The sequence below is a fragment of the Martes martes genome (assembly GCF_963455335.1).
Source record: "Martes martes genome assembly, chromosome: 8".
NCBI classification, from domain to species: domain Eukaryota; kingdom Metazoa; phylum Chordata; class Mammalia; order Carnivora; family Mustelidae; genus Martes; species Martes martes.
The window spans coordinates 47,025,012-47,041,010 of NC_137895.1; the positions used below are offsets into that span (position 1 = coordinate 47,025,012).

The following is a 15,999-nucleotide window of genomic DNA, read 5'->3' on the forward strand; positions in this document are numbered from 1 at the left end:
TGCAGGGTGCTCTGTGCTTAATCCCCACGAAACATCCTCGGATGCCCTGAGCGAGGAAGCGCAGAGCCAGGGCAAGGCAGCAACTTCTGTTCGTTTTCCCGATTGCTGCCCTGGGCAACGTGTGTGGCCACTGAGTTTTACAACAGCTCATCCAGAAGCCAGCTCTGGTGACCATGTACCCTTAAAGGATGAGAAATTGCCTCCAGTCCTAAGCTTGTAATCAGATCAACCAAGGGTCCACTTCTCAGAATGGAATGGCTGTTTTTAAAAGTTGGATAAACTGAGTCGGGGGAAGTGAGGATGAAGTTCATGTATCTGTCAGCCCCATCGTCATTACCATCATCTCTTGTCAGGAATGGTGAATAGGATTGATAAGTGTGGTGTCTCTCCCGATCGGACGGGAGCCCCCAAATGTAGGGCAACCCAACTGAGTGGAAGTCAGCGGCGTGGACGGCAAAAGGATTCATCCAAAGCAGAAGAAAGGTGGTAGAAATTTACCAAACACACCACAAGGGAGTTGCAGGCAAGACAGGGAGGGATGGGCTGTCTGCCATGAGACTGTGGGTGGGGGCTGTATTTAAAGGGAGAAGGTGAAGAGGTATGGAGACGTATGGAATCTTCCCTTTTCTCGTGTCTGCACCTGGTTGTAAGCAGCCCATTGGTCAGTGAGGGGTTGTGGATATTTTGAGTATTTTGAGGAGGGTCCCCTGATGGGCCTGTCCATATTCAGCCATGGGGCACTTCAGGCCCTCTCTGCATTCCATTGCTCAAACCTGTGTGCCTAAAAGTGGCCTCTAGGGTAAGATTTCTAGAAAGCTACATTTCATAAACGTGGATAGACCTATTAAGAACAAATATATTAATAGGAAATAATTTAATAAATGACTTACATATTATTTGCATCTTATACAAGTAAATAATGGTGATATCTATCTGTACAGCTAAAGAATGCTTCATGTGTGTGAGCTAAGTTGTGCTTTAACACAAGTGAGTTGAATATGAGCTTTCCCTGTTCACGGGAGAATCAACAGAGGCATAGAACATGTCTGTGCCAAGGTTCCTGGGCCAGTGGTTGCCAGAATCAGTACAAAAACTCTAGCCTTCCTCCAAAGCATGGGCTTCTCTTTATCCCATCATGTTGCCACAAAGCAGGATGGGAACACAGGAATTCCACATTTACAGCCCGGACTGGGGTGACATTTGATTTATGCGAGAAGGCTGCCTAGAAGAGGTTTGAGAATTTCTAGGGAAGCTGGTTATTTTAAAACAGCATGTTTTCTTCAAACCAAGATGTTTGGTAAGTGAATTCTGGGTGGTGGCCTGGTAGTAGAAGGAGGGGTTGTGGGGTCCTCCCCACTTGTCGTCTTCCATTTGCATTTAGATAAGATCTGGCAGGGAATTGTACAGCCCGTTGCAAAATTAAGTTTGAGTTGGTGTGATCTGAAACGCAGACAGTTTATCTGTCTCTAAAAGTCAAAAGCACAATATCTAGGACTGGGATCGGGAAATGTATGTGAGAACTTTCTAGCCCTAAGAGTTCCCATCCGGCAGTAGGTCACAGCTCTTCTAACATGAACCACAGCTTTGCAATCAGCATAAAAGTCTACAATTACAACCATTCTTTGGAATCCACTCAGCAAAGAAGGACATTCCTTGGCCGGTTTAGAAAAACCAGTGCACATTTGCACTGGGAAAGGAATGCAGTCTGGAAGACTGGCCAATGATTTACAGATTATGTCTCGTATTAACTAAAAAAAGACTAAGGAAAGGAGGTTCAAAAACACAATTCTGCCACAGCTTCAAACATGCTTATAGGAGAAGCAGGGTGTGTGAGAAGGTGGAGAAGTGGTAGAAGCAGTGAAGGAGAAACAATTCAGTGGCAGACGAGCTAGAACTGAGTGTGGTCTGGCTAAGGGATAAGCATCTTAATCCTAATCTCTTGGGTTTTCACAGCAGTTGTGACTTTCCAAGATGACCCTTATCTCAATGTGTTAAAAACTATAAAAGACTTGGTAGGATTGAGCGGAATGGCACCGTTTCCACCCTCTAGATGAAGGCAGTGGGTTTGGGCGGAGTTGTCTTATAGGGCCATGTTGCTGGGATGAGCCCAAAGTCGAGAACCACCTCCCGATTTCCAGGCCTGATTTCTGATTTCCACGAGGCGACTCCCTCTCCATGGATAGGAGAAGGTCTTGGCCTGGAGCCTTAGGTGGTGGGATTGACCTAGTTGGAGGGAAGAAGGGGAGGAAGAGTTCCTCTAACGGCAACTCAGAGAAAGACGAGGAGTAGGGAAGGCGATGGCTGCCGGGGACTCTGAGAGGAAGAGGCTGGGAGGCTCAAGAGAAACCTGGGCAGGAACTGGACTGAGACAGTGCCTGGAAGATGAACAGGGAGATGGACATCTGGAGATGGCAAAGGAAAAGCCAAGCTCCAGCAGCTGACAGTGCATGGTAGGAAGGGCAGTGGCCCATGGCCAGTAACTCAGAGACATCTTGCTTGTGAAGCCATGCCAGGCTGTCATTGCCCACTGCTCCTGTCAGGTGGGCTCCATTCTCCTGGGTAGGAAGCACGTTCCAGTCCCAGCAGAAATGCCTGTCAGCTCCCACACTCACAACTGTTAAGCCCTGTGTTCATTGCACACCAACAGGAGACATGTAGAGATGCCCTTTGCAAGGTGTGTCAGCGTCTAGGAGCTCCCAGCTCACTTGCCTCAGGTGTCTGAGGTGGTGCCCAAGGCCAGCCCTGTGCTCACCTCCTGGATGTTCTGCTTCGCGCGGCTGTCAGAGGGATGCATAATTGTCCCCATCACCTTCATGTTGCCGCAGACGACCAGGGCTTCATCTGGGGCATCTGTATTTATTCCCACTCGACTATGACAAATGACAGATTCTGGAACTTGTCCTCGCTGCCATAATGCATCACTGTCATTTTCAAACTGCCCTGGGTTAGAGGCCTGGAAAAAAATACATAAATATGTTACAATTAAAGTTAGAGTAGCGGGAATAGATGATTGCTTTATTCCTCCGAGCAAAGGAAGACAGAATGATCTAAGTCTTTCACCTGAGAACCCTATGTTGGGTGGGATCCTGACATATCCAAATAACTGTGGCCCCAGGAGGGCCCCCCTAACTTCTCTGCTCCCCACGAGCAGGAGCTCAGAATGCCATGGTTTGGGACGTCCAGGCTCTATTGCAACTATCTGGAAATGAGAATGTGTCAGTTACAGTGGGTGGATGATAAGGAAGAAGGGAAGCCAAAATGACCTTCTTTTCAGGGATCATAAGAATAATGATTTAAAACTAGAACCTTACATCAGAAGACATTCTAAGCTTAGGAAAGTCCAGATACATAAAAATAGTTTGCATTTAGCTAACTCTTTTATAGTTTCAAAACACTTTAATATTTATGATTTCATACTCAATTGACAAGTAAACAGTACAAGTATATTTAATACACCTCAAATATTCCCTAAACACAGATGACACAGAAGGAAGAATGACAACAGCTACATTTGTTTGAGCTAGTCCATACCCCCATTCTATGAGATCTATACCATCAGCCTCATTTTGCAGTTATCCAGAAGCCTCAGAAAAGAGCAACAAATTGCCCGAGACCACAAAGCTAGTAAATTCTGGAGCTAGACTTATATTTCCTTTAATCATTAAAGAATGAGTCTAACCTTTCCTATTAGAAGTAACCCTGGCGGGGGGCACCTGGGTGGCTCAGTCGGTTAAGCATCTGCCTTCAGCTCAGATCATGATCCCAGGGTGGGTCCTGGGATTGAGCCCGCCTCTGGCTCCTTGCTCAGCAGGGTGTCTGCCTCTCTCTCTCTCTCTCCCTCTCCCTCTGCTTGCCCTCTCTCAAATAAATAAACTAAAATAAAATGTAACCCTGACCAAATGCAGTCTTCAAAGAGAATCCAAGTGAAACCATGAGAACCAGACAAAGTTCTGGAGATTTTACGCTTAACTAAAATTCTCTGCTGAAGAATTTTTCACTCTACTGCCTTCCTTCATCCCCACCTCCTGTGGCTGCTGAATATATTTCCAAATATCTTTAAATAAGGATCTCTGAATCCCTCCAAATCCTCACAAAAAAATTAATTTGTTTTTAAAATTATGACCTATTGTTCTAAATCTGATTTTTGTGTATTTGAGGTAAGCTGTCACAAATTCAGACAAACACTATAGACCCTGATCATCTAAAAGGTTAACACTCTTGCAGTGTCTTCACCCTGCCTTTCTGGGCAGTGCAGGAGACATTGTGAACTCAGGACTTGAATATGCACAGATTAACTCAGGACTTGAATATGCACAGATTAACTCTGGAGAATATTCAAGACACCAATAGCCATGGTTTCTTCAAGGACAGGAACCGGGAGATGTAGAAATTGGGCTAGGAAGCAGATTCACTACTTAACATACACACTCTTTGTATTGTTGGGATGTTTTTACCATAAGCATGTGCTACCCATTTCAAAATAATAATTTTTAAAAACCCACAAAGTTTAGTTCTTAGCTTAGGTTCAGTGAAAGAACTTTCAGGTGTCTTCAACTTTTTCACTCTTGCCTATTTGAACCCTGAGCTGTTTAGAAGACTCAACCATTGACATCTGATAGACAAAAACAGTAAAAGAATAGAAAGTAACAACTTTGAACATTGTTTTGTGTGAATTCACTTTAACAAAGTGCTTTGCTACAAGGTCCCCAGAGCCCCCTTGGTAGTGAATGGCAAATTGGCTTTGACTCAAATCCTTTTATTGCAAGCAATCAACTAAATTCAAAGGTATACCATATAAATGCTGATGCATTTTGCTCTCCTCTGAACATAATGAGCCACTTCGAGGAAACAAAACAGACAGTGATGGATTTTTTTTTCTTAATGAGCTTTGGGATAATTATTATCATAAACTTGATATCATGTTAAATAGCAGATGTAACTAGACTTACTTCTTTGGAACAATTACAACAATCTCACATAGCTTTCATCAGATGAATACTCAGATCCCTAAAATACATTCAAGTCATCTTGGAAAGGGCCACAGATCTGCAATTTTTTTTTTTGCATTTTTACTAAAATGTATAGACCTATAGAGGGGTCTGTCTCATCAGTAATAGGAAATGTTATAAAGTCTCTGAACTTTCTTCCCTTCTGTGGTATCCACAATCTTAATGGGTCAAAGCAAACTGTAATGTACTACCTCTCTCTGGAATTATGAAGTGGTGTTCCCATGTGGTCCAAGAGTGGTTCATTAATATCAAACCCCAAAATGAATTAAAATCTCTAAAATACTTTCATTATTTATCCTATAGCCCCATATATTTAGGGAAGACCTGAATGGTTTAATCTGTGTTATGACACAAACTGGCTGTGTGATCTTGGGGCGGTCACTTAAGGTTTCTGTACCATCTTTTCTTCTTTGAAGCTTAAAAATAATAATGACTTCTTGACTATCTCACAGTGTTATGGGAACTTATTGAAACCATGTATATATGAATACTTTGCAAAAATGAGGATGAATAGTCAGTCTCAAACAGTCCTTAACACATTGCTGTGCATAGCAACTACTGTCCAACGGACATATCTCCTTTTATTGAGATTTACTTTACTGTACTTCCCTAATAGTGCTTTTTTTTTTTTTAACAAATTGCAGGTTTGTAGCAAGACTGCATCAAGCAAGTCTGTCTGTACCACCGACTACTCATGCCACAGCATCTGCTCATCTCACGTCTCTGCCACAAATTTGGTAATTCTCACAGTATTTCAGACTTTTTCATTATTACATTTGTTGTGGTAATCTGTGATCGGTGATCTTTGATGTTACCATCATAATTTGCAGAGCCACAAACCATGCCCATATAAGATGGCAGAACTTCATCGATAAATGGTCTGTGTATTAGTCTCACTGTTCCACCAATGAGCCATTTCCCCACCTCTCTCTCTCCTTGGGCCTCACTATTCTTTGAGACCAACAACATTAAAATTAAGCCAATTAACAACCTTACAATGGCATCTAAGTACTGAAGTGAGAAGAAGAGACACATGTCTCTCACTTTAAATCAAAGGCTGGAAAGGATGAGACTTAGTGAGAAAGGCACGTTGAAAGCCGAGATAGGCCGAGAGCTGGGCCTCTTGTGCCAGACAGCCAAGCTGTGAAGGCCAAGGACATTAAAAGTGCTTCTCCAGAGAACACACAAATGGTAGGAAAGTGACCCAGCCTTTTTGCTAACATGGAGAAAGTTCGAATGGTATGGACAGAAGATCAAACCAACCACCACATTGCCTTCAGCCAAAGCCTTCTCCAGAGGAGGGCCCTCCCTCTCTTCAATTCCATGAAGCCTGAGAGGTAAGGGAACTGCAGGAAAAAAGTCTGAAATTAGCAGGGTTCATGAGGTTTAAGGAAAGACGCCATATGTATAACACGAAAGGGCAAGGTGAAGCAGCAAGGGCTGCTGTAGAAGCTTCTGGAGTTATCCAGAAGCTCTAGATCAACCATGAAGGTGGCTACACTAGACAACAGATTTTTTTAAAAGATTTATTTATTTATTTATTTATTTATTTATCTATTTGAGAGAGCACGAGAGAGAGACCTGAACCAAAATCAAGAGTTGGATGCTTAACTGACTGAGTCACTTAGGCACCATAAACGACAGATTTAGATGAAACAGGGTTCTTGGAAGAGGAAGTCATCTAGAACTTTCATACCTAGAGAGAAGTCAATGCCTGGCTTCAAAGCTTCAAAGGACAGACTGACTCTAAGTTGAAGTCAGTGTTAATGGACCATTCTGAAAAGCTTCAGGCCCTTAAGAATTTATGCTAAATCTACTCTGCCTGGGCTCTGTAAATGGAACAAAACCTAGATGATAGCATATCTGTTTATAACATGGTTTATTCAATATTTTAAGCCCACTGTTGAGACTTACAACTCAGGAAAGATTTCTTTCAATATATGACTGTTCAGAGCACCTGGGCAGCTCAGTCAGCTAAGCATCCAACTCCTGATTTCGGTTCAGGACGTGATCTCAGGGTCTGGAGACTGATCTCCATGCTCAGCAGGGAATCTGCTTGAGATTCTCTCTGTCCCTTTCCCTCTGCCCCTCCTTCCCCCTGCACTCTCAAATAAATATATATATTTTTAACTACAGATTTATTTATTTGTCGGGGCGGGGGAGGGACAGAGAGAAAGAGAGAGCACGAACAGGAGGAGTGGCCGGCAGAGGGAGAAGCAGGTTCTCCACTGAGCAAGGAGCCCAATGAGGGACTTGAACCCAGGACCCTGGGATCATGACTTGAGCTGAAGGCAGACGCTTAACCAAATAAGCCACCCAGGTGTCCCTCAAATAAATCTTTAAAATAAAAAAGTCTCCTACATCTTAAAAAAAATTTATACACACACACACATATATAAAACTGCTCATTGATACCACATCCGGTCACCCAAGAGCTCTGATGGAGATGTACAATGAGATTAATGTTGCTTTCATGCCTGTTCACACAACATCTGTTCTACAGCCTGTGGACCCAGGAGTCATTTTGACTTTCAAGTCTTATTATTTAAGAAATATATTTCATAAGGCTGTAGCTGCCATCGACAGTGCTCTGGGCAAATTAAGCTGAAAACCTGTAAAGGATTTAGCATTCTAGATGTCATTAAGAACATTCCTGATTCATGGGAAAAGGTGGGAAAATCCACACTAACAGGAGTTTGGAAGAAGTTGATTCCAACCCTCACAGAGGACTTCGAGAGGTTCAAGGCTTTAGCAGTGGGAGGAAACTGCAGATGTGGTAGAAAAAGGAAGAAAACTACCATCAGAAGTGGAGCCTGAAGATGGGACTGAATTGCTACCATCTTACGGTAAAACCTTCATGGATGAGGACTTGTATCTTACGGATGAGCAGAGAAAGTGGTTTCTTGAGATACAATCTACTCCTGTTAAAAGATTCTGTGAAGACTGTTGCAGTGAGAGCAAAGGATTTAGAATAGGACATCAACTTAGTTGATGAAACAAATGAAGTTCGACTTGCTTTATTGCGGTGGTCTGGAACCGAACCTGCAGGGTCTCCAAAATCGGCCTGTAATCATTTAATCCGCTCTCCTCAGCAACACACCTAGAGAAATGCACGAATTCTGCGAGGGACGCTCCATTCACTGAGTAAAGTGTAAATGGCGCCCTCTGCAGGTGCTTGGAAAAGGAACCCGCAATGAATAGTAGTAACTCGAGGCCGTTCTAAGTTTGGAATGGAAAGCTGGAATTTCTTTGCTTCACCGTTGTTGGGCTTCTAAAGCAGCAAAGAGCATACTAGGAAAGCTTGAGTTGAGGAAGGCAATTCATAGCAAATAAATTTTTGTTCCTGTTGAAAGAGATGTGGAAAATTCTCCTCTCTAGAAATTCTCCCTATCAGTGCTACTCCAAGTGTGGTCTGAAGGTCAGCAGCCTCTCCTGGAAACTTGTTAGAAATGTGTATTCAAACTATTGAACCAGAAGCTGTGGAGGAAGGACCCAGGAATCTCTGTTTTACTCTCGGGGGGATTCTTTGTCCCATATACTCCTGGTCAAGTTACCCCTTCCAGAGTTAACAAAAGTTGAATCCAAACCACGGGGTGAAAAGGACATTGCTCCATATACTGATTGCTTTGGGTAAATAAAAATTCATCTGAACTCCAGAAGACAGGTGTGTGTGTGTGTGTTGGGGGAGGGAAGGGAGGTTTGTGGAAAAGGGCGATCTGGGCCCTGGGATGGCTCTGCTCTATGCCCATCCCTCCCCATCCTTGCAGCTGTATCATTTCTTTTGCTTTCCCTGTCCTTGTTTGTTGGTTTCTCATCTAAGGACAGTGCAGTTTGCAGGGCCGTAAGGGGGCATTTCTTGGGGACATGCACGTTTTTATTCTTCTGGAAAAGAAACTGGAATAATATATTCATTTTCAAAACCCCGGCACGTCTTTGAAAGGCAGACAAAAGTAATCATCCCTCCTGCTTACAGCACAGCACCCCAAACCAGGTTTAATTATGTGTTTTAGAAGGAAAGTGGAACTGAATGAAAACCTAGTCATTAACAAGGAGAATCTGAAGAAACTCCATGGCAGAATGCTCCCCAAAACAAAAGACCTGGGAAATAAATCTGTCTTTGGAGTAAACCTTAATTTCCATGAACTTGATCAATCTACACGACAGGACCATAATATATTTCTAAAGCTGTTTTGATTGACAACCCAGATGAACCATTCCTGGGTCTTGCCCACCATCCTCTCTCTAAAGAGAATTCTGACAAGCTTGGTCTTTGAAGCCTTCCCGGAAGCTGGAAACTCATCTAGTCCACGCCTCCTACGTTTGCCCTTATGTTAATCTCAGCTCTTGGGAGGAATGATTCTTAGGCCTCAAAATTAACCTGGATTTGCTCAGTGCAATTTGCAGTTCTTCGTATAACACAGTCTGTTCAGTTGTCAAATTTTTCTCCCTTTATTCTGGAGCTCAAACTAACAGACCCAGGCCATGGCCTAAGAGGACACATCTGGCTTTTTTGGAGAATGTGAGCCAGTCTGTCCTCTGTCCGACCATAGATACACGTCTAAGGCATATACCTACAGAATCTTAGGGGCGGGAAATGTGTCATGTGAACATTTCAAAAACTCCCTGATTCAAACAACATCACCATATCTGAAGCTCAGTTTTTTTTCTCTTGGTTGGTTTAAACGTTAATTAAATAGATTCAAAACTGCATTCATTTTCACTTCTGCATTTGGGGTTAGAATGAAATAGTATCAAAGAGATGTTTCTAGTTTGGGGGAGGGGTAGAATGGTTTACCGTATTACCATTCTCTCTCTTTTCGTTGTTGCTAGAGTAACCCTTGTATGACCAGCATATTTCTAGAATAGGGCATTCTCTTTAACCAAAAGTTATGGATAGAAGACAGCAATCAAATCTGGAATGCAATCACTTTTAAAATAAAAATTTAGTGAACAACATGACACCCAATCTATACTAAGTATAGTTTAATATTTTTTAGTATTCATTCCGAATATGAATTGTAGGAACACTCAACTTTTCAAAGTGATCTTGAGTTAAATTATCATGGCATTTTGGATAGGAGGAGGCACCAGTGAATAGAGTTCTGGTAACAGAATACTAGACAGTAGTGCTCTCTCGTGTTGCTGCCTTATGGACTTCGCCGCAGCCAGAGAACAGAGCTGGCAGCAGGAAATGGAGAAACCAGACACCTTGTACATTATTCAAGGTACACGGGTGACTAGCAGGCTGCCTGACTCAGGCATGAGTTTCCTAGCTCAAGGCTGCTCTTCGTAATATCTAACCTATGCTAACTCTGAAAAGAATGGTTTTTCCTGTGAAAAACCAGAAGCAATAAGTGACCCAGGCTTCCAGACTCTACTTTAAATCATGTTTGTTAGGGCAACACACAATCCCAGAGGCCATTAGGCGAGATGTCCAAGATGGCCCTGCAGCCTGCTGGGGGTGGAGAACCACTGCCCTTGGCCCATGACCCAGGAAGAGGGCCCCACCTGCCTTCACTTGAATGGCACTCTGTTTGCCACAGATTGGATCAGGTCCCACAAAAATGGCAGGGACATAGCCTAGCCCTGGGACATCCAAACACTAGTGTTTTACCTCATTTCCATTGTTACTTAACCTCCACTGAAACTTGTTTAAGGATTTCCACTTACAAGTGGCTTCCTATTTTTAATAGATTAAGAGATTTACACAGAGGGCCCTGTGTTTCATAATGGCTCAACCCAAGAAAGGAAAGACTCCTCTCGCCAAAGAGGCGGATCTGGTCCACAGGCTGAAGAGCAACAGCCACAGAAGTTGCTGTACTGAATGATTTTTCCTGTTGGACTTTACATGTCCTCCCCGTGGCATGACACAGCCCCTCCTCGGCTGCCAGGCCTGTGGTGACCCGTTACCTTAAGCCCCCGGTATTCTCAGCGGTGGCCAGCCAGGCCTCACACAGCTGCAGCTCCAGCTGCCAACAGCTTTCTGTTTCTGTGGCTGCCAAGATTCCTGTCACAGCTGTGACCAATCATTCACTCAGCAAGACGTGCTGAACCGTTACCATATGGTAGGCAGACCCAGATGTTCCCTGGGTCACCAGTCACACTGGGGTATGAAATGCCTTCTTCCTACTTTTGGGATCAGAGAAAGCCCGGTCATTCACAAACTGGGCGATCACCAGGAGTTTCCTGGCCTCTTGAGCCTCAGCCCCTCTGCGTGCAAAGAAGCTAATGTAAACATGACGCAGTATACAATGGTGTCACATGTAAATTAGTCAGCCCAGTGCCGGGGCCAGTTTCTCAACTGCAGCACTACAGACATTTTGGAAGGGGGATCTCATTCATTGTAAGGTCCTAAGCGGCATCCCCAGCCTGGACCCACTATAGGCCAGTAGCACCCCTAACTGTGACAACCAAAAAATGTTGGCACACATTGCCATATGACCTTTGAGGGACAAAAGTTCTGGCTGAGAACCATTACACAGAAATGAAAATAATAAAACCTGCCTTTACTATCATCCGTTGAGAAACAGCTCACTTCCAGCATGCCACTGAAAAGTAAATTCAAAATTTTTTTTAAAAAATTTTAAAAAAAAGAAAAGAAAATGCAAATTCTCCTTAAGAGGAAAAAAGCAGGTGGGCTCAGAAACGTTAAGGAACTGAAGCTTACCCTTACAATGATCCGTTCAGAGATGTGGGCAGACAGTAGGTAGAACTGGTCTTGGTGCGCAGCATACAGCCCAACCACCAGCATGAAGTATCTACCTCAGAAACAGCAGATAACACGTCAGGAAAGAGAAACAGAATTTGTGCCATCAAACACCACCTGACGCTTAATAGTGAATTTACCTAGATAGCTTTGCATGTTTAAAGACTTTCTATTCTGTTCTAAGTTGCCCTTCCTGTGAAATCAAAGAGCGGTTGATTCACTCAATATTGTTGTGGGCCCTCCCTTGCCCTTTCTGGGGTATCTGTGAGCTGCTCCAGAAGCCCACAGCATAGCACTGCTCACAGGCAGACGAACAACAGGTGGCCATCTAAGAGGTCCCTCTGCCCAGAGCCACTCAAGCTACATACCCATTCCCAGCAGGGCCCCGCCCAGCCACGCTGGATCCTTCCCATACTGTCTGCTCTTGGTCAGGTCCCCTGTCTACCCCCCATTCAAGACCTTACTCAAACCTCAACCCTCCCCTCCAATTACTCCCAGTGCAATTTTCATCAATGTTACTTCCCTTATTTCTTCCTGTGTAACACTGATGAGGCATTTTTAAGATCAGATTATTTCTTGAAAATCAAAATAAAACTATCCCTCTGAGAGAAGCTTTGGCTTTAAGAACTGGAGCAAAAACCGCGCCTCCTTCTCCTGTAACTCCACAGACTGATCCTTAGAGAATAAGAGTTCTCCCCCGTATTAAAAAAAAAAACACTAATAGTAAAATAATTGTTATTTTCATTATAATCATTAGCCATCATCTGAGTCCTCAAAATGTGCAATATGCTTGGTTAAGCAGTTTATCTACAGTATCTCACTTAGAACCCCAAGAACAACCCAACTGGAGAAGGATATAAACATTGTCCCCATTTTACAGGATGGATTAAGTTACATGCTCGAGGTCACCCAGCTAGTATATGGCAGTATCAAATTCAAATTCAAGTCTTTCCAACTCCAACACTTATGTACTAAAACCAGTGTTCCCAAATTTGAATATGCATCCAAGTCACCTGGAGGATTTGTTAAAATACAAATTATGGTATTTTAACCCCAGAGTTTTTGATTCAGTAGGTCTTTGGTGAGGCCTGAGAAATTGTACCTCTAACAAGTGTCCAGGGGACACCATCTCTGCTAGTCTGGGACCACACTTAGGAGAACCAGAGACTTAAATAATTAATGCAAGTTCATTTTTTTTTTCTTTTAACCAAAAAAAGCAATCGCAGAGCTCCAGGACTCAAGGCTTTATACTGGTGACGAGAACACAGGTTAGAGCAGGGCGGTCTGACCATCCTCAGCCTTTGGACAACAGTGAGGCATAAACGTGTGGTCACTCCAGAGAATCAGAGATGGAATCAAGGCAGATTTGGGGCTGGACAGGGGAGCAGGCACTGTAGGGGCTGAGGAGGGACAAGGAAAGACAACCGAGGGTAAATGAGATGTGTCAATAAATGGGAAGGGTCCAAGATGAGAGAAAGGGGCCTCGGAGACAGGTGTGCAGGCTGGTCCGGCCAAGAGGATCAGAGGGGCCTCTAGAGGGCACCAGCTGGTCAGATGGAGTCCCCGGCCATGGAGGGGCATACGCACGAATGCCAGTACCTCTGGTCAGGATTTGGTTTTCCTTTCTTCCTCATGTTATTCGCTGTCGTCTCACTAAAGTGTAACCGGCCCAGCGTAACTTTGGTGACCTGGTCGGCTGGCAGGTCAATTCTAAAACAAACAGCAGAAATACCAAGACACCGTGAGAGAATATGGACTCTAATCACCTCTAACTTGTTCTGAGATTCTCAGTATGTTCAGTCCCCCCATCCCCAACACTCTGAGGAGAACAGTTTACTCCAGGCACCGATTTTTAATAAACTCTCCACAACACGGTCAGAAATGGCTGCCAGGGAACAACTCTTGAAAGTTGAGATATGTGCATTTAGCAGAAGCTCAAGCCCAGAGTTTCTGACTCATAAGAGCAAGTGCTCCTCATACCATGTATGGATTCTTTTAACTCCACAACGGGGAGAGAAGACTTTTCATTTCTGCCTCTGCCATTGTTGCTAGAGCACTTGCCTCCTGGCAAGCAATGTCTGTAAGTTCCTCATGAATTCCTTGGCATCCCCTTCACATATTTGCCTCCTCCTGGCTTGGCTCCCAAGGAAGACCCCAGACAGCCCACCCTGGCGAGGGAGAACCAGATGCACCAGGCATCTCGGTGGTGTGTTGGTACATGTGGCTCCCGCTTGAGCGTCAGGCTGAGCTCCTGTCTGATCTCTCCAGGCAGTGGGATCACCTTCTTTCCAGCCCAGATGGGACTGATTCAGGTTCAAAACACTGAGATGTCTCAACTACATCCCAGCCAAACTGCCAAAAAGCAAATCCCACTCCAAGTCATTCCACGGGGTGAACGTTCACTTTGGACTGCCATATTGCTTTGGATAATGCCAGTCATCTATTTTGGAACCCACTGGGCAGTCAATCCACATAGCTTTAAAAAATAAGAAAAAAATGAGTTTTAAGCACAGCATGAAATTAAAAGAAAGGTCTAACCATAATCTATGTCAAGGAAACCAGGTAGTTAGCAAGAGTGTTAAAAATGATTATAAAAATAATGATGACTTGGGGCACCTGGGTGGCATGGTCAGTTAAGCATCCGACTCTTGGTTTTAGCTAGGTTGTGATCTCAGGGTCCTGGGATTGAGCCCCGAATCGGGCTCCATGCCTGTGGAGTCTGCCTGGGATTCTCTCTCCCTCTCCCTCTGCCCCTCGCCACCCCCACTGTCCCTCTCTCTTGAATAAATAAATCTTTAAAAAAATAATAACAATGGGGGTGCCTGGATGGCTCAGTTGGTTAAGCGGCTGCCTTTGGCTCAGGTCATGATTCCAGGGTCCTGGTATCAAGCCCTGCATCGGGATCCCTGCTGAGCAGAGAGTCTGCTTCTCTCTCTCCTTTTGCCAGTCACTCTGCTTACTTGTGCTCTCTCTCTATCTCTCTGGCAAACAAATAAATAAAATCTTAAAAAATAATAATAATGATGATGACTTAAAATGGAGCTTTCTATAAGAATTTGTTTACAATTAATTCAATAATTGTTCTTGTTAATAAGCATGTATTTATAATATTAACATATTACTAATGTAGTATCTTCAATGGGATTCCTTTTATTTTTTTTTTATTTACTTTTTTACTGAAGTATAGTTGACGTAAAATGTTACAATAGTTTCAGGCGCATGACATAGTGATTCAACAACTCTATACTTAGGCTATGCTCACCACAAGCGCAGCTCCCATCTGTCACCACACAGCACCATTACAATACCACTGACTTTATTCCCTGTGCTGTACCTTTCATCCCCATGCCTTACTCATCCTATAACTGAAGTCTCTACCTCCCACTCCCCTCCACCCATTTTACCCGTGCCTCAACTCCTCCTCTCTGGCAACCATCAGTTTGTTCTCTATACTTATAGGACTATTTCTGCTTTTTTGGTGTGTGTATTTATTTATTTGTTTCTTTTGTTTTTTAGATTTCACTTATAGGTGACATCATATGGTCGGTGGGATTCATTTTTGCTAAAATAAATTAGGCAACAGGTATTTCTCCCAGTACATTCACAAAGGAATTCAGAAAAGAAATTCTTACTTAACAGGATTGAAAATTTTTTTGCTTCTATCTGCTTGGGATTGTTCAATAGCGATTATTTGATTGGTGGCTTCTACCTGTGGGGAACAACAAAAAGGAAATTACTTACCAAATACATGAATTAATTTATTAACAAAAATGTCCACTAGTAAGTAATGTTCAAGTACTTTAAAAGTTTTCCAGGGGCACCTGGGTGGCTCAGTGGGTTAAAGCCTCTGCCTTCGGCTCAGGTCATGATCTCAGGGTCCTAGGATTGAGCCCCACATCGGGCTCTCTGCTCAGCAGGGAGCCTGCTTCCTCTTCTCTCTCTGCCTGCCTCTCTGCCTACTTGTGATCTCTGTTTGTCAAATGAATAAATAAAATCCTACTTGTGATTTCTGTTTGTCAAATGAATAAATAAAATCTTTAAAAAAAAAAAAAAGTTTTCCAAAGCATCATGACAGGCACTGGGCAGGAGGAACCAGTCACTGAAAAAATGTATAAGGCAATGACCCCAACCTTAAGGAGCGCGCTATTGGTGAGAAAAGAAACGAATACGTGGGAAACTAAACAAGGAAAACACAAGACAACAGAAAACTGCAGGTGAGCAGTGACTATGGCACGAGCTCACAGATAATTAGACTATCAGGAGCAAAACACAGGAGCAAGGCAG

The 15,999-nt window shown here is 43.5% G+C and overlaps 1 protein-coding gene across 1 annotated transcript in view; it reads right to left on the bottom strand.

The window, feature by feature from the left end:
- Positions 1-15,999, bottom strand: part of MYRFL (myelin regulatory factor like) — a 120,383-nt gene that overhangs the window by 45,507 nt on the left and 58,877 nt on the right. Inside the window, exons 8-11 of the mRNA XM_080812201.1 lie at positions 15,348-15,424; positions 13,315-13,425; positions 11,677-11,767; positions 2,753-2,953 (exon numbers count right to left, since the gene is read on the bottom strand). Coding sequence (XP_080668327.1) covers positions 2,753-2,953; positions 11,677-11,767; positions 13,315-13,425; positions 15,348-15,424 — 480 coding nt within the window. The remainder of the gene's footprint in view (positions 1-2,752; positions 2,954-11,676; positions 11,768-13,314; positions 13,426-15,347; positions 15,425-15,999) is intronic.